Source organism: Erpetoichthys calabaricus, chromosome 2 (assembly GCF_900747795.2).
Source record: "Erpetoichthys calabaricus chromosome 2, fErpCal1.3, whole genome shotgun sequence".
NCBI lineage: Eukaryota > Metazoa > Chordata > Cladistia > Polypteriformes > Polypteridae > Erpetoichthys > Erpetoichthys calabaricus.
Genome location: NC_041395.2, coordinates 146,498,770 through 146,517,293, shown reverse-complemented (window position 1 = coordinate 146,517,293; position 18,524 = coordinate 146,498,770). Strand labels below are relative to the sequence as shown.

General features: G+C 39.7%; 1 protein-coding gene across 1 annotated transcript in view; it reads left to right on the top strand.

The window, feature by feature from the left end:
* Positions 1-4,115: 4,115 nt before the first annotated feature.
* The window catches only part of LOC127526848 (uncharacterized), a 29,267-nt gene continuing 14,858 nt past the window's right edge, over positions 4,116-18,524 (top strand). Inside the window, exons 1-4 of the mRNA XM_051923947.1 lie at positions 4,116-4,608; positions 9,359-9,472; positions 15,046-15,171; positions 15,670-15,810. Coding sequence (XP_051779907.1) covers positions 4,398-4,608; positions 9,359-9,472; positions 15,046-15,171; positions 15,670-15,810 — 592 coding nt within the window. The 5' untranslated portion in view covers positions 4,116-4,397. The remainder of the gene's footprint in view (positions 4,609-9,358; positions 9,473-15,045; positions 15,172-15,669; positions 15,811-18,524) is intronic.

Here is an 18,524-nt window from a genome sequence, read left to right as displayed (position 1 = left end):
CAAAATGCAGTAGATTTAGGTTAACTGAACCCAAAGCAATGGCACACATCCCAAGCTGAGTGGAACACACAGTGTTATAGAATGTCAGGTAAAGCTACAAGTGATGCTCCAATTGAATGGCTATCAACTGGAATCTGCCCATTTTCAACCCAAATGACGTAACTGGGAATTTCCAAATTGGCTGATCTCAAACATAAATCTTTTTTTTTAGGCTAAGTGTTATAGTAAATAAAAAGGCTGTACTACCCGTCTAAGACAGAATGAAATCTAACAACATGGACCTCAGTGTTAACGTTTGCAGTGAACCATCTGTTGGAATGTACATTGTAATGCATGTAGTATTTTAAAAGATGGCTCATTACAAACATTAACAATGCTTTTACAAATCCCACACCAACTGGCATATAACAGATGTATGTATTGTATTTGTCAGACCAACAGATGGAGTATTACAAACATTACCACTGCATTTAAGATGGACATACCAACTGGAGAGACATACAGATACACAGACACTTGTCCTTTCATTAAGGTGGATAGGCTGGTTTATGTCCGTCCAGCAGTTACTCTCTGTTGGATGCGTCAGCATTAACGCTTGCAGTGCAGTGTGTTCGTCCAGTTGCTTTGTCTCTATTTACATGCCATTTGGTACAGGATTCATAAAAGCAGTGCTTGTGTTTGTGATGCTGCATGTGTTGGAGAGCAGAGACATAGCAACTGGATGGACACACACACAGACACACAGACACTTGTCCTTTTATTAAGGTGGATTATAGTGTTATAAAGTATTATGCCTGTCCTGTGTATGACATTAATCTGCATCCAGCCCTGCAACCTGCAGGGAAAAACCTGGGGGTTGGTGGCAGAATTGGCACTCCAGCCACCATAAAAAACCTCACACTGGTTCCATTCCACCCGAACTAATGTGGTGCTGAGGTGTCACCCATTGCATGGCTTCATTCGGGTCCTAATCTGGGATCCTGAGTTGGTTTGTCATGTGGTGAGTGCGGCAATGCACTGTATCAGCCCGTGCTCCTAATCTCTCCTCTCACTCAAAGTATTATGGTACTTGAGAAAGTAGCCATGCAGTGCTTCAGCAAGAAGGTGGCCTTTAAAAAGAGAAGGTGCACATTAGGTTTAGGGAGAGAGAGAAGATCGAAGCAATGGCTTTCAGTTTGAAGAAAGTGCTATAATAAACTGAGAACCGGGAATGTGAGGATAAAAAAATAGATGAATATGTTGTCCTGTTGAATTTACAGAGAAAGGAAAGGGCTCTGAAACTGACTGAAAAAAGAACACTCACAGAGGTGCGTATCTCCAATCAAAATTAAAAGACAAGCTGCTTTAATCAGTTCAGACCTTTTCATTTTCTCTTGTAGTTACAAGGAATTCTCCTTGCGTGAATGTGGACAGCGGGCAAACTTGTATTTAGTACAGGAGCTCCTGTTTTGAATTTAAAGAGGAAAATATTGTCTTAAAAATACAGAGATGCTCCTTTTTACAAGTTTAGAATCTGGCCATGCTGCTCAGTAAACAATAGATTTGTTACCTTAAGAGCCAAATTAAGCAATTTTACTTGTAAATTCTTAAACCTGTTAGCTTTATGTCTTCTTGGTAAACATCTTATGAACATTTTAGAATTGTGGGTTGTAAAACAGACTAGACAACGATTTTACTTTATGTACAGTACTTTAGGCTATTCAGTCACCAAAACTATTTTTAAATGTTTCAGCATTGTCTCAGATTCTAAACTTACCATATATTAAAGTAAGTATTTTAGCAGTTAATCTACAAAACATTGTACATCGTGTAAAATGAAACAAAACAAAGAGAAAATCTTTCCACAAGTTTTGTTAATGAGGAAAAATTGGAACAGTGAGATTTAAAAAGTATTCCTAACCATTATAAATATAAAGTTGACATCATTCAAGTCACCCAATTTGTTGATGGTCTCCACATGTGTAGGAAATAAGGGGATCATATGTTCTAAATTAATTTATGAACTCACTCTCTCAGTGAGGTCCAACAGTATTGTAGAGATTTTCCAAAATGCAAATTAAAATTGAGATAAAAGTGCATTCAACACAAGTCAGGGATACCTTTATAATGGATCACAGTCCAAGTTCATGTAAAAAGCCCTGAAACATACCTTGCAGTTCAGTGAGGTCCATCATACACAAGTGGACAATCTTCTACACTCAGTTGTCAACGAGAATGGCATTTGTCTGAGAGGCTACTGTGACACCAGTTGACTAAAGACCACGTCACACTAGAGGACTCTTCCACTCATAGCATTCATTTACATAATCTTAGTGAGTCAGAGGCAGTTGGTGGCGAATATAATGTGACAGGCCCGGTGGCTCACACCACCTAGTCCACAGTTTGCTCAGACAAAATCCAAGAGTTTTAGTTTTGTTTTTAGTCAAGGGGTGGACTCTGTGTGCATGACAGCTGACAACCAAAGAACACTCACCCAGGAGTGCAGTGTATATAATGTATGACAAGGAGCCTCACAAACAGAAGAGAAGCTCAGAAGTTTGATGTTTCCATGACACAATGGAAAAAGAAAAAGAGAGGCGAGACTGTGGCTGAACTTGCTGTACCTGTCAACTCTTTGTGCAGCATGGGGTCTGTCAGGCACTATGTTACTGGCTGTCACAGAAAAGGACGAGCACAACTGTGCTGGACGTTCTGCACATAGTCGCTAAATTTAATTTGCCCAGCGATTTCCAGTCATGTAAACCGACACGGTCCGCCGATGAAATCATCAACTACAGGTGGCAAGCCTGGCATACCCCACAAAAGACCCCACAAAGTCGCTAATATAACTTCACCTTAAGTTGCAGCAGTAAGAGAGAATGTTCACAGATCAAAAATCTCCAAGGCCTTTATGGAGAAAACTGTACGTGTGCTATTAATCTAACATTGCATATTAGCCATACGCAATGTAAAATGTGGAGTTGGCAGCATCTTGTTGGTGATGCATTTCAGGAGCAGGCACTGGCGATTTGATATGGATTGATGGATGGGAAGATGAATACTGTACAATGCAAGCCAATTCTGGAAGGATATTCTGGCCATCTGCTTCAAAGCTTAAACAGGGAAGGAGATTTACCTTTCAACAGGAGAATACTGACAGAGTGACAAGGGAGTCGCTTAAAATGAAGAAAAGTGCTGTCCTTCAGTGGCCCGGTCAGAGTCTTGACTTTCTCGCCACAGAATGTTTTCAGCGAGAAATAAATACTGGTAATGCTTGAGCAAATGGTTGGGGAGGAATACTTACAAACTGTTTACAGTTCAGTTTTTTAAATTAATCTTTTAAATGTGTTATAATTTTTTTTCTTTTTGGGGCAGCACTTTCAACAATAGCATTTGATTTACAAATAAATATTCTCAGTGAATCGGATCAATATTCATGGGTATTAATGACAATCATTTATGTGAAAAAAGGGTTGGGAGCTAAATTCTTTTTCAAGGCACAGTATATGCCAGTTGTATACATATGGATACATGTTTTTTGTACAGATTTTTCTACTGATAAATGTTTTCTCCCTTTTTCAACAGATTTTATTTATTTTACTAAGAATTGTAATTGATGAACACTGAGTGATAAGCCTCCAATTTGTTAAACTATGGAAAAATAACACACGTGATCTACAGTTTATTTTAATTGTAAACATGCCATCGACAACACTTTTTAACATAGGAAAAAAATCGACTTTTTACACTGAATCTTAGGGTTAAAAAACAATATTGGCCAAATCTGTGATCAGTATAAGCCCCAAAAAATCTGACCGAAGAGTCTCTAAAGCCTGTCATCAGACATTTTATCCTCGTCTATAGTTACGTAGCTGGGTTGCCATCCAGGACCAGCCTAAATATCACCATTTTTGTGCGGATTTTCTAAAAAAAATATTTATGTATTTGTCTCCTGTTTGGCTTTACACTGTTAAAGCTATCCACTGTTGGTCAATGCCAGAATAATGTTAGGTAGAGTACCAAAGAAAAATCTCACATATGGATCAACGTGTAATTTGACAGGATGTGAATACCGATCGTGAATCCGTAGCACTAACCACAGCGTCACCTTACTCCTTCAAAACACCACGTCCACAGTCGCGACAGTTCTTTCTAGCCTCCAGTTTGTGACATAAAGTAAGTCTTTCATCGGTTCATTACTGGACAAGTTACAGGGCGCCGTTGGAATCCTAATGATGCAGCGAATCCCCTCGCTGCTGCTTCTCACTGCGTTTGACAGACGGACCTGTTTGTGTATACTTCCATTCCAATAATCCGTGCTTGTTTTCAAGCACCTCACACCTCGCTGTCAACTACACGCATCCTCGTCAGCTTTTTTTTTTTTTAATTTTGGTTTAACAAAAGAATTAAACATCAAAATGGAAAATTACCGCGCAGCAATGGAACTCAGCGAACTCGGCCGTACTCTGTGTTACCAAAACTCACATCAGACAATTTGGAATTGTGATCAGAAACGTCAAGAGCAACAAATCGATGGAAGTCCGGAGAAAATAACGGAATGCCCTGAAACATGCGATATCCCCATAGTTGTACAGCTGCACATGGCCACTGCGGAATCTCTCGTTTCTGGTAAGATCGTATTCTTTGTTTGAGAAGAGCGGTGACTTTTATTTACTTTGCATCTACACGTAGTTCTCACGTGCAACCCTTTCAAAGAGTAAATATTGAATGCTGATAAATGCAATTCACCTTCTCAATTATTATTGATTTTACTGTTAATATGGTAAAGAAAAACATATCCTTATTTACGCTGCATTGAAAATCCAAACAAATAAGTTGTATTCATTGTGTTTATCAAAGTGGTCTTTGGTAGAGGTCTTTATATGGTTATGTTAAATAAATACAAAACACCCGGTTTGCGTGTCGATAAGCCTGTGCCTGTGCCATCATCAGCATTGGGTTAAAAGATGGAAGTCGCTCCAGTCCGCCGCAGGACAGACAAGTGGAAGGTAAGCCGGAGTACCTGTAGGGCGATATCGGCGAGCATGTGCTTGCTAAGTCCACAAACTGTTAAAAGGATTGAGTATGTCGTGTCATGGCTTGGTGAAAATTAATACCAGTTTTATTTTTGTAATGTGAAGACCGAACGCGGAACAGTCAAGTAGAAATATTAAAATAGCAGCAAAGGAGTCTGGGCTCTGAGAGAAGTCTGCATCTTAGCAGCGTGTTCACATTTCCGGGTTTCTTAGGGGGCTTGTGTTTGTACGGTTATATTGTATCTATAATAGCACTGCAGATCATTCTTCGCAATAAGCCAAGCCTAGAATTACTGTTCAGTTCACGTTGCCGAACATTAACTATTAAACTAGAAAGTGACTAGTTATTCGCGTGATGCCTTTTTAGGATTTGTCAATAATACCTTATTTGTCTGTTTCTGAACCCGCGTATTCCCATTAGGACCCCTGAATTGAGCGTCAGTCCATTCCAGAACACTGACATTCATTCATATCGTTATGAAATGCACACACGAAATCACTCCAAAGTGCACATCTTGCAGTAGTTTTTCAATTTAGACTATCACATACTATTATTGTTGTGTTGCACAGTACCTTAATTCACTTTGTGTGTCTTACTGAGTTTAAGCCAGACGTCAAATTATGTAGACAGGCGACAATGTGCAGGTTGCAGCAATTCTGCGTCGCGGATCCCCCGCCCTTATATTGTGGAGGAGCACGTGTACGTTCGCCCAATATTTATGTGGGTTATCATCCGGGGACTTCGGATTGATTCATACTCGCTTATGCTTCCAAACTGGACAGACTGATATCCCTGAAGCTTAATTGATTTGGTATTAGACTGTGATGATTCAGTGTTCCCTTAATTTTTTGAGCAGAATATCCATCCATCCATTATCCAACCCGTGATATCCTAACTACAGGGTTACGGGGGTCTGCTGGAGCCAATCCCAGCCAACACAGGGCGCAAGGCAGGAAACAAACCCCGGACAGGGCGCCTGCCCACTGCAGGTCGCACACACACACACACACACCAAGCACACACATGGGACAATTTAAAATCGCCAATGCACCAAACCTGCATGTCTTTGGACTGTGGGAAGAAACCAGAGTACCCGGAGGAAACCCACGCAGACACGGGGAGAACATGCAAACTCCACGCAGGGAGGACCTGAGCAGAATATTTAACTGCTAATAGAAATAGCTGAAAATATATATTGCATATAATTGTATATATATTAAGTATGCTGCATACTAGTTATACTTTTAGATGTGTGTTTTGCTGGTATTGTATTATTATTAACTATTTTGAGTATCCACACTGGTAAGAGTTGCATTTTGCTATGTATAGTTAATGCACTAGTGACAAAAAACTTGAATTCACAGTTGATTCCATACTGACCCAATATGAGTGTACTTGGGTCTGTGTGTGAGCCCAATGATAGATTGCCATCCTGTCCTTGTCTTTTTGCCTCCAGTGCTGCCAGGATAGGCTGGGTTATGTGGTATGGGAACATTTGTCATGTTAAATAAGATATACATTTTCTTAACTCCATATTGTTCATTAGGGGACATGGAAGAGCAGAATCATTGCAGCTTTGAGAGATCAGCCCTGGACTGGGTGCCTTCTCAGACACACTCCACACATACAGTCTAATCTGCCTAACCTTCATGTACAATAAAGTTGTTGCTTTTTTATCATACTTAGGTATGTATCTGATTTAGGCATGCTGGCACTCTGATGTGGTTCTAGAAATTAAATGATATCATGTCCACCATTGTTATTGTGCTGTTATGCAGTATTTTAAAACAAACACATATGCTTATTTTGGCAGTTTTTTTGGTTTGTGACTTATTTTTTTTACTCACTTAGTCCAAGAAAGGATCACAGAAAACATGGGTGTGCAAGACAGGAGCTAATGCTGAATGGGCCTCTAGCCACCCCACAGGGCACTGCCAGGTGCATGTTTACCCTGAGCTAAGCCATGAAAGATAGCCCAACCTGTCCATCTTGTGGATGTGGGAGGAAACCACATTACTTGCAGAAAGCCCCCGTCCCCCCCACACACAAACACATATAAGGATAACATGTAAAATGCTGACAGATAGTAACACCCTGACCAGCCTGGAAATAATTTCTAGTGTTATAGGAATATAGAGCTTAAACCATTGAATATGATGCTATGTTTTAATTTATTTTTTGGATTCAAAACTGTAATATATTAAAATATCGAGTAACTATCATACAGTAGTATTTGTTCATTTTTGAAACCCACTTATTCTGAGCAGGGTCACAAGGAACCTGGAGCCTATGAAAGCAAGCAACAGGCATAAACAATGCCAGGACAGAGCACCAGTCCATCGCACACACACGGGCCGATTTAGTATTGTCAAATGACCTAACCTACGTGTATTTGGACTGAGGGAGGAAACTGGAACACTCAAATGGAACCCATACAGACACAGGGAGAACATGTAGACCCCATGTGGGGAATACATGGGACGTGAACCCTGGTCTACTTACTGCAAGGCAGCAGCGCTACCACAGCACAATCCTACACAGTGGTATATCTGTACATATATCTATATCTATAAATATATCGAAACAGATTAGAGAGATAGTTTTGAGCACATTAGCAGAATCAAACAGTTGTTTTCCCATTATAATTACAAACATTATTATTTGCTGATCCTTCCTGTCCAGGATTCATTCCTACCTTTCATTCTTTACTGGCAGGACAGGGTCCAGCACCCAGTGGCCCTAAACTGGATAAACTAATTTGAAAATGAATGGATGGATCATATATGTATATGGAGGTGTCTGTATTTTTGTGCATATTCATATCCAAACAAAATTTATAACACTAGCTTAAAGACTCAAATACAAGGTCAACTAAAAAGCTGTATAATATTTAAAGTCTACAGACGACCTTGTTCAGATGCTCTTTTCTTACATGCTCTTTGTACTATGCATTTCTATTGTATTTTATATAAAGTCACTTCAAAAAGTAATTACACACCAGAACATGTTTTTTCCTTTTTTAACACTAGGGGGCTTCGCCCCCTGCTCACTTCACTCGCCAGCCCCGCCTGCCAGCGCTACGTGTCAGCCACTTTGCATCTCTGCCGCTAGCGTATGTGGATTTCACTCATTTTGTTTTTCCCTGATGGGAAAAGTTTAAATCTGAAGTTTAAATCTGAACAATAATCTTTGCTCTCTTTTCGCTGTTCCGTTATTTCACCGAGTAATAATTTCCGTTTGTTTGCGCTAATGCGATCTTTACTATCATTTTTTTGAGACTTTCAAATTTTAGTACTTTCATTGTCTCTAACCTGCTCTGCATGTGTATCACGCCAATGTTTTTGAATTCTTTACGATGTTCTACTTTGTCATCTACTCTTTGTCTTTTACTTCCGGCCCCGGCCATGGTTAAATCTCTTGGCACAAAGTCGTGTCTCGCAGGGCATGTAAGTATCTCTCTGAAAAAGACACGTCTTGTCCCACGATTTTTTAATTATAATAGAGAGATATCTGAGCAACTCAGCTGATTCCAGGACTACAGGGGATGAGTTACGAGGAAAGAATAAAAGAGCTGAGCCTTTGCAGTTTAAACTAGAGGAGATTTAGAGGAGACATGATTGAAGTGTTTAAAATTTTGAAGGGAATTCGTACAGTGGATCAAGACTGGTATTTTAAAATTATTTTATCAAGAACATGGGATACAGTTGGAAACTCGTTAAATTTTGCCCACCTATTAGAACATTTTTCTTCCCACAGAAAATCAATAGACACATGGAATAAGCTACCCAAGTAGCATGGTGGACAGTAAGACTTTAGGGACTTTCAAAACTAGACCTGACATTATTTTAGAAGAATTAAGTGGATAAGACTGGTGGGTTTGTTGGGCTGAATGGTCTGTTCTCATCTAAATATTTGAAATGTTCTAATATCAAGATTTGATCTTCATTTAAACAGCATCTGTAGATAAAAGTGATGTAAGTAAATAGATAACAATGAACATTTTGACTTTGCAATCATTCGTTCAACAGAAGATGAACAGATACGACAAATCTTGATATTTTCACATGTTAAAAATGGAAATAAATACTTCATGGGGTGTATTTACTTTTTCACACTGCTGTATAGTTTAACTCTGCTCAGCTATCCCAGTGCTGCATTGCATCTGTTGTCCCTTTGCATCTCCTGAATCTGAATTTAATGCTACTAAGTTGTAATTTTGCACACTCACACATTGGTGTGCTGCTTTTGGAGTGAAAACAGTGTGTGTATTTTTGCAGTTAGAATCACATTTTATTGTTTTTATATTTATCTATGTTCTCTTAATTTTTTCGAATTTCATTAGGCTTGGAGACACTTCACTCTTTTTACAGAAAAGTGGCCAAACTCTATTCTATTATTCTGGAAAAATACCTACAAAATAATGAAGCTATTACACAGAGACCTAACACCAAGGAAGGTAAGCAGCATTTTTTTTTAAATATGCACTTCATTTCTGTAAAGGTGAACATGTAAGGAAGTCATTTAGGAGTTCATTTTTGGTAGAGTGTAATAGTGAAAGTATTTTGATCAATTGAATGAAGCAAAATTCATTTGGTATCGAGTACACATAAGCCGGTTGAGGGTCACGAAGGACACAACCCAGCATCAGTCAGGACACCAGCCCATTGCTGGACTCAACTCAAAATTCTGTCTATCAAAATTCTAGAAACACTATCTGGTGACATAATAAGTAAGAATGTGTTAAAATCCATAATATCATAAAATCAGCTTACCTAACGTACTCCTTATTTCTGTACCACTTGTTCAGCTATGCTTTCATACCTTGTGGCAAAAGCCCAGAGAGGTCTACATGCATTTTTAGATATATTCTTTAGTGATTTGCCTTGCCAAAATTGTGCAGAAGAATCTGTTACCTAATGGCATGTTGCATCTGAACTAGCATATCAGAATTTCTGAGTTCTTAGTCATAATTTCCAACTGGAACGCCTCCACAAATCAGATTTCCTACTTGTAAACTTGGTCCACGTCTGAGTTTATCCGACTTCAGTTTATGATGTCAATCCAAAATGGTGATATACACTGTGATCTTTAGTGAACGCTGTAATATTATACTGTTTTTTTGGGATGTCTGTCTATTTGTGTCTCATTAAACCAGTCGTACACAAAGTACTGTCCAACTTCTATCGATGGACATGTTGCTCTGGTGTTTGAGTGCTCAAAATACCGTGTAATGTGTTGTTATCAACTGGTATTTATTCTGATGGAGCAAGCACAACAAAGGTTTTCCTGCAGTCTTCTATATTGGTTTTCAGAATGTTTGACTGAAGCAGGCCAATTCAAGTGTGATGTCGTTCCCAGCTCCGACTTCCAAGTTAAATAGAACACAGTATAATGTCTATATAAATTAATTTAAGAGTGACAATAAAAACTTTTGAAAAATGTTATGTAAAAGTTATAGGTATGGTGGGACAGTGGTGAGTATTTTTGTCCCCCAGCTCCAGTCACTTTCTGTGTGTTCTCTTAATGCGTGTGAGAAGTGTCTTTCCACCAAAGTCTCCATAACAGATGTATGTGAATTCAACACCTTTAAACAGGACAAGCAAGAGAAAGGGTGACTGTGTTTGTGAGTGTCTCTTGCATTGACAGGCGCCCTGTGCAGGGGTTAGAGCATTTTCACAGTCTAGCAGGTCCAGGTTTCAGATTCAGGGTCATTTACTGAGGCAGATTTCTCTTCCTGTATTTTCCTACATTGTCACCTGCATATACTCACTCACAGTTACAAATTAATTAATTTCCCTAAAAGTGGAAACGCTGGATGATCTTTGCATACAAAACTGAAGTGTGAAGTGTCAGACAGGACATTTTTAGTGCGGTGAGTGGCACTGACATTTGCTAGACTCTACTCCAGATGGCTCTGCAATATTATTTACAGCAAAAATAAAATCAATTGAATTTGCTGCATGTAATAATTCTGACAGCTGTGGCAACAGTATTAAATTACAAATAACTCACCAGGAACAAATAAGATATTCAGACATATTATGGCGCCAAATGAGCACTATACTACACATGCTTATAAAGTAGCCGAAGACAGCAGCCTAATCATGCTAACTAGCAGCATGTACCTGTTATAACAGTTTAGTGATGCACATACATCATGACTTTACATGATACTATGCAATGGTGCACTTCCTACTGTATCTTACCCCGTCGTTGGAGAGCAAGAGCACTGAGCTGTGACTTGTCCCATGTGATGCAGCCTGACATTACAGTACGTCCAAAGCTACAACTTCTACTGCAGATATAATCTAACTAACTAAATCCTAAAAGTATCTGAAGTCCATTTTGCAAATATTTTTCTTTCTTCATCCTGCCCAGTCTGCAACATCAATCTGCATTCGACAATCATGCATAACCAGCTTCTTATGGTCAACAATTCCATGGACATCACTTAGGTTCATACTTGTTCACTAGGTCTCTGCGGGTCCCTGATTTTCATTTTTAGATCTTGATCCAGCCTTAAGCGTACCTATGGAGAGATAAGCACTCAGGCCTTTAGAGATGCTTCTGAAGTCTTTTCCAGCTTTATGTATCTCTACAGTTCTTTTTCTAAAGTTGTCTGATATTTCTTTTGATTGCATGAACAGATCTTTCTTGAGAAGAACACCTTTTTCCTCCATGTAAGCAATGGTTTTTTCAGTAGCACAATGACAGGGGTATCAAATTCAACTTTATTAATTGCCAAAAATAACACTTTATGTACAAAACACTGGCTGGAACATATCAACAAACTACCACCACATTTTCTTAATAAACAAGACACACAGGTACCCCTTCTACTTCTCACTGTCACATATCCATCCATCCATTATCCAACCCGCTATATCCTAACTACAGGGTCACGGGGGTCTGCTGGAGCCAATCCCAGCCAACACAGAGTGCAAGGCAGGAAACAAACCCTGGCAGGGCACCAGCCCACCGCAGACTGTCATATATTCTGCCTCGTATCTCTCTTGAAACTGTTTTCCCACTTTATTGGATTTTCCTTCTCGGACATTGCAGCAGGTTAGGAAAACTAGCAGGGCAATGGAATAGAAATTGGTATTGACTGAAAAAAATTGCATCAACTCATAAATCTGGACATAAGTGAGAATATGTAGCTACACCAACATGTGCCACAATCAGACTGCACTTGGCCAAATTCAAAACACTGGAATCTGGACATAAGTGAGAATATGTAGCTACACCAACATGTGCCACAATCAGACTGCACTTGGCCAAATTCAAAACACTGGGTCATGTGCAGGGGATGGACCACACAAACCACATTTGGAGTTGTTTAGAAATGGATTGCCATCACATTTAACATGAGTGGAAATGTAAATGTGTTTTCTGTTCACATAAAACAATCAAGCCTGTAGGAAAGACAAAAGAATTGTGTAGGGCTATGGTAGCAGTCAGGTTAACCACAGAAAGGTGACCAGTGCTGATACCTGTGCAGGTTTAAAAAGAATGCAGTGGCATGTGTGAAGTTGGGCTAGCATCTCCTTCATGAGACTGAAACATCTTTGGCATCATGCTAATACACTAAATCTTTTTATGTCAGTGTGGCATGCCACCTTCTTTTTACTTTTGTATTATCTGAGCAATAGGAACAGCCTGTTTCTATTCTAACTACAGGTTAGAGGGCTGTGGTGCGATGTGCTGTGCAGATGAACAGAGTCAGTAAGTGGTATTGTTTCTAACATGTCTAAATTCACTGAGCTATGTCCACACATTGTGGAATTCAAATAACTATGACAGCCAGTTGCACAAAGTTTTGGGGAATCGCCCCATATAATGTACAGGTATATATAAGGACAGGTCAAAATAAATGTCGATACAAAAAAGGATCAACCAAACATTCGACAATCTAACAGTACAACAGAGGGGTATTTATACAAAAACAAAGATGGCTACAGGAAATTAGGAAGGGAAGTGACATCATGGCATCGACTCGGAGGTGACATCAACCAGGAGGGACGGAAGGACAAGTCGGCCATTTTGGCTCCACGATAAGGACGTTTACTTCTCGACTTTGCTTCTGCAGGAAAAGAGAGAGAGAGGTTAGTACCCTTCTGTAACACTTCATCTCGAGATCTTTCACTCACCACAGGGTTTGTTGACTGCCTCTGAAGCGCGCACGCGTGCGTGACAACATCTTAATACATAATTCGCCTGCCTCCTCACTCACTCACTCACGTCCGTCCGAAGCCGAATGCGCAGTCGCCTTCTGCGCACGTCCGAAGCCGAATGCGCAGTCGCCTTCTGCGCAGCTGCCCGAAAAACCTTACGAGACCGACATCCAACCCCAACATTGCCTGCCTCCTCACTCACTCACTCACGTCCGTCCGAAGCCGAATGCGCAGTCGCCTTCTGCGCACGTCCGAAGCCGAATGCGCAGTCGCCTTCTGTGCACGTCCGAAGCCAAATGCGCAGTCGCCTTCTGCACAGCTGCCCGAAAAACCTTACGAGACCGACATCCAACCCCAACATCACGGCAGGCGGCGGATTTAAGGCCACAAAAATTCAAAGAGAAAGGCGACTTCGATTAAAGCTGTAGGGGCCTGAAAGGCGATTTCGACTACAGCTCGAGGCCTAATTACGCATTCTGATTCAATTACGCATTCATTCAATACACCTATATCAGGTCTGTGGTGCTTATACTTTACTATTCCATATTGTACTGGAACATTCATCATTCAATATTATACTATAGGCCTGGAAAATTCATCAACTAACAGTACAAGGCTGTACAGTAAAGAGTAAAGCGGACAACAATCATTACAAAACAACTTCTTCGTTACTTATCATTTGTTCTTCATACACTGCTGACACAAACTCGTGCCCGTTTCATCTTACGTTGTCAAAACGGGCTCTTTGTTTAGTATAAACATATTTTATTCTGGTTGAATGCTCCATCGTAGATAAGGGATGCTCTTATGATAAAGGTGTATGAGGGTGTGAGATACAAAAAACACAAATCAGTGCAAACGTTGCTTCGGAATAGTTTGGGTGTTACCGTGTAGTCACGTAGGCACAATAGAGAGAGAGAGAGAGGTTAGAAGCACGTGCTAATAGAGCGCATTGCTGCACCCACATAGAAAAAAAAGGCAGTGTGCTCCGTGGTTACTCTCTCAGGTGGGTGTTAGCATATCATAATCTCTTGGACTAATAGCATTCGACTTATACGACCGACATTATAAAATACCAGAAATTATACAATAAAATCAAATCCCGACTTATCCGTGGGAGAACTTATCTGTGAGTATATATGGTATTTAATGTATAATTGTCAATAGTTAGCACCGATTTGCCATGGATTCCGAGTATCTGTTTGGAGTATGCATGTTCTCCTAATGTTTTGTGTCTTTTTCTTAAGGTACTCTTTTTTTATAACATAATTAGTTGACATGCACATGTGATTGTAAACTGATAAAAAATAAATATGTGTGGTGCCTGTTCCAGTGCTGCTGATATGGGTTACAGCCTCCTACAATCCTAAATTTGATGAATTAGGTGAGAGAATGTTATATTATAACAATGTTCAGAAGCTCATTTGATCTAAAGCTAGGTGTGTTATGATTCTTTGTGTAAAATGTTTCAGTAATATCAGAGTTCAGGTAACTTTTGACATTTTTTAGTTTATATGTGTGTTTAGTCCATCCTTAACAGACTTTTAAATTGCCACTGAATAAGTGTTTTATTTAGAATGGAAGAAATAACTTTTTATTTTTACTTACTGAGCCTCAGTTCTCTAACCATCTTGAATGTCTGCTCTTTGTATGTCTGCTCAGCAGTGTAATTGCATATGGCAGGGCAGGCAGTTAAGTGATTCACTGAGCATTTCATTAATACAGTTTATCTTGACTGTTTAGAACTGAAGGTTTAAAATATCACACAGCATTTCAATTCCAGTAAATATCTTTATAGGGCTTTCTTCAAAAGGAATGAGGCAAAGTTAACTCAAAGTCACCTTTTGAATTACAGAGGCTAAATTTGGTGTTGCAACAAGAGGCCTGAGTATTGGAATGTGCTATTCAAAACCTGAGCAACTTGATGACCTTGTCCAAGCGAGCATTGAATGCGGTCGAATGACACACAGCTACCCTGCAGGTAATGCTCACGGCCTCCACTTCTGACATCATTAAATCATTCCCATGCACTCCACTTGCGCAGTATCAAAGGAGTGACTGACATGTCCTTACAGTCTATGAATGTTTGTAAAGAAGCCACTCAGCCTGGCGCCATCTCAATCCTGTCAAGTGGATTTTACACTGTGCAGAAGAACATTGTTCTTAAACTATTGCACACATTGACTCTTTATTGCCTATAAGTGGAGAAAAATGATGGCATGGTCGTATGCTACAGCTAACATGTGAGTGTACCATAAATGCTTTCCTGCAAAACATCCTATAAATCAAAAGTATGTACAATAATAGACATATTATAGATCACTGGATATAAAAATTGACCATAAAGGGAATTGAACTAGGCTAATACCTTAACCACTTGCTAGAAATTTTAGATCTTGAAAATTTGTTTAAGCCAGGCTTAAGAAAGGCAGCTCACTGTGTCCCTACTTAAATATTAACCCAAGACTCCTTTTGGCAGGCTTTCTTGGATCTCTGTGCACTGCACTGTTTGTATCATATGCTGTTCAAGGAAAGCCTATATCGCTGTGGGGACATGACATGTTGGCAGTGATGCCGCTAGCAGAGGAATACTGCAGGAAGAAGATTGCCCAGTTCTCAGGTACTGCAGAAACACATTAAAAGCCATTGCTGTTTGTGCCGTTTGGTGAAGTAGCATTTCTAGTGCAAAGCATAAGCATATCAGATTGTCAGATTATTTTTAGTGACATTTTAAATTTGTGACAGGTTTTAAGAACAGGGTAAAAAGAAAAAAATCCATCATTATTTTACACATAACCATTTTTGTTAAGATAAACACATCCTTCAAGTTATGTAATGCCTTTCATGGTGAACAGCAGTCCTAATCGCTTCATTCATTCAGACAGGACGCACAACACAAACATTACAGTGGATTCAGAAGTATTCAGATCCCTTAACGTTTTTTCACATTTTGCTGTGTTGCAGCCTTATATTAAAATAATTTCAATTAATTTTTCCCCACATCAACAACACTCAGTACCCCAGAATGACAACATTTTAGAATTTCATGTACAGTTATTAAAAAAAATTGAAATATCAAATTGGCATGGGCATTCAGACCCTTCGCTATGACACTTGGCTCGGGTACATCCTGTTATATTGATCATCATTGAGATGTTTCTACACCTTGTTTGGGGTCCATCTGTGGTCAATTCAATTGATTGGACATGATTAGGAAAGGTGCACACCTGTCTATATAAGGTCCCACAGTTAACAATGTGTATCAGAGCAAGACCAAGCTACAAAGTTGAAGGAATTACCTGCAGAGCTTAGGGACATGATCATTAGGCACAGATCTGCGGAAAACTACCAAAAACTCTGTAGCATTGAAAGTTTTCCAGTGCACTGTTGCCTTTATAATTCTTAACTGGAATTAGTTGGGAACATCAAAGATTCTTCCAAGAGCGAACCACCCAACCAAAGTGATTGATTAATCCTGGGAGAAGGACCATGGTATGAGAGGTGACCAAGAATCCAATGGGGACTCTAGCTGACCTGCAGAGAACGTGTGTGGAGATGAAGAAAACTTTCAGAAGGACAACCATAACTGCAACCCTCCACTGATCCGGTCTGTATGACAGGGTGGCCAGACAGAAGCCTCTTCTCAGTAAAGGACAAATAGAAACCTGCTTGGAGTTTGGAAAAAGGCACCTAAAGGATTATCAGACTACGAGAAACAAGACTCTCTAGTCTGAAGAAACCAAGATTAGTATTATGTCAGGGGTAAAATCAGGCACCTGCACAATTCCAGCGGTGAAGCAAAATGCTGTTGGGTTGTTTTCAGCAGCAGGGATTGGGAGACTAATTGTGGTTGAGGGAAAACCAAGAATAGCAAAGTACAAAGATATCTTTAATGAAAACTTGCTCCAGAGCGCTCTAGATCTTTGACTGGGCTGAAGGTTCACCTTCCAACAGGACAATGACTCAAAGTACCAAGCAAAGGCAACACAGGAGTGGCTTAGAGACAATTCTGAGAATGTCCTTGAGTTGCCCAGCCAGAGTGAGGACTTGAACCCATTCGAACACCTCTGAAGAGACCTGAAAACAGCTGTCCACCATGGTCTCCATCCAACCTGACAGAGCCTGAGAGGATCTCCAGAGAAGAATGGCAGAAAATTACCAAGTCTAGGTGTGTGAAGTTTTTCATGTCATACCCAAGAAGGCTCCACACACAGCTAAACACTAAGTAAAAGATCTGAATACTTTTGTAAAAAAAAGGTATTTCAGGTTTCTGTTTTTAATAAATTTACATAAATGTCTAAAGTCCTGTTTTTCTCTTTGTCATTCAAGTTTAGTTCTAAATAAGTTTAGAATAAGGCTGCAGCATAACTAAATGTGAAGGCATTTGAATGCTTCTTGAATCCACTGTATTTGGTGTGCATTCCTACAACTGAACTTGTACGCACGTAATGACCTAAAAACAAGCTCTAAAGAGCTAAGCACTACTCACAGTAGTATAGAAGATGAGAAATCTTTTAACTGTTTTTAACATTATTTTAATTAATTACCCTTCATCCTATATCAAGAGGTCTTAGATACTTTCATACAAAATATGTGATGTGAGATCCCTATAAGATAATATTCCATTGTAAAAGCCAGATGACAGTTACGTAGTCAGACGTGACTGCTTTTACTTTGGATCAAAGAGATGATGTGGATATGTGCCTGTTCCTTTCAGCAGAATTACAAGGATAATGTGGAGATAATGTTACTCTTCTCCAAGGAAAAATCAAGAGGGTAGACAGAAACTGACAAATTGCAATGAGCTCTGACAGATCAAGGATGAGTGCTCAGTCTGAGGGACAAATTCATTAGAAGGAAGAGTAGATTGTGCCCACTCCTCCTCTGGACAGTTTGGGCCTATGCTGTCCTCTGTATCTGTGGTAGCCTTTGTTGACATGTTGAAGAGATGGCTAACATGCTGCTATAATGTATGTCCAGAACCACCTGAATAATAACTTGCATTGGTGGAAACCAGAATGGTAAAACCTTGTGGTCACAGTTGGACCAACAGCTAGCCTTCTAACATCACTTGTTCCAGGCTGGTGATGTTAGGAGCCCTTATCCTACATGTCCAGTCAAAGTGGTCCTTCATTTTGTGATTTTAACTGGATACTGTAGGGCACTGAGATTCTAGGAGAAACAGGGCAGCCTATGGCCACAGGTGAGCAACTGGACACCACAGCTCATATCTAAACATTACAGTTGCATGAGATGTGGCAAATATTGTGTGTCTTTAGACTCGGTTATTTAAGATAGACAGGAGAAAAATGGTTGAAGATGTATAGCCATTAA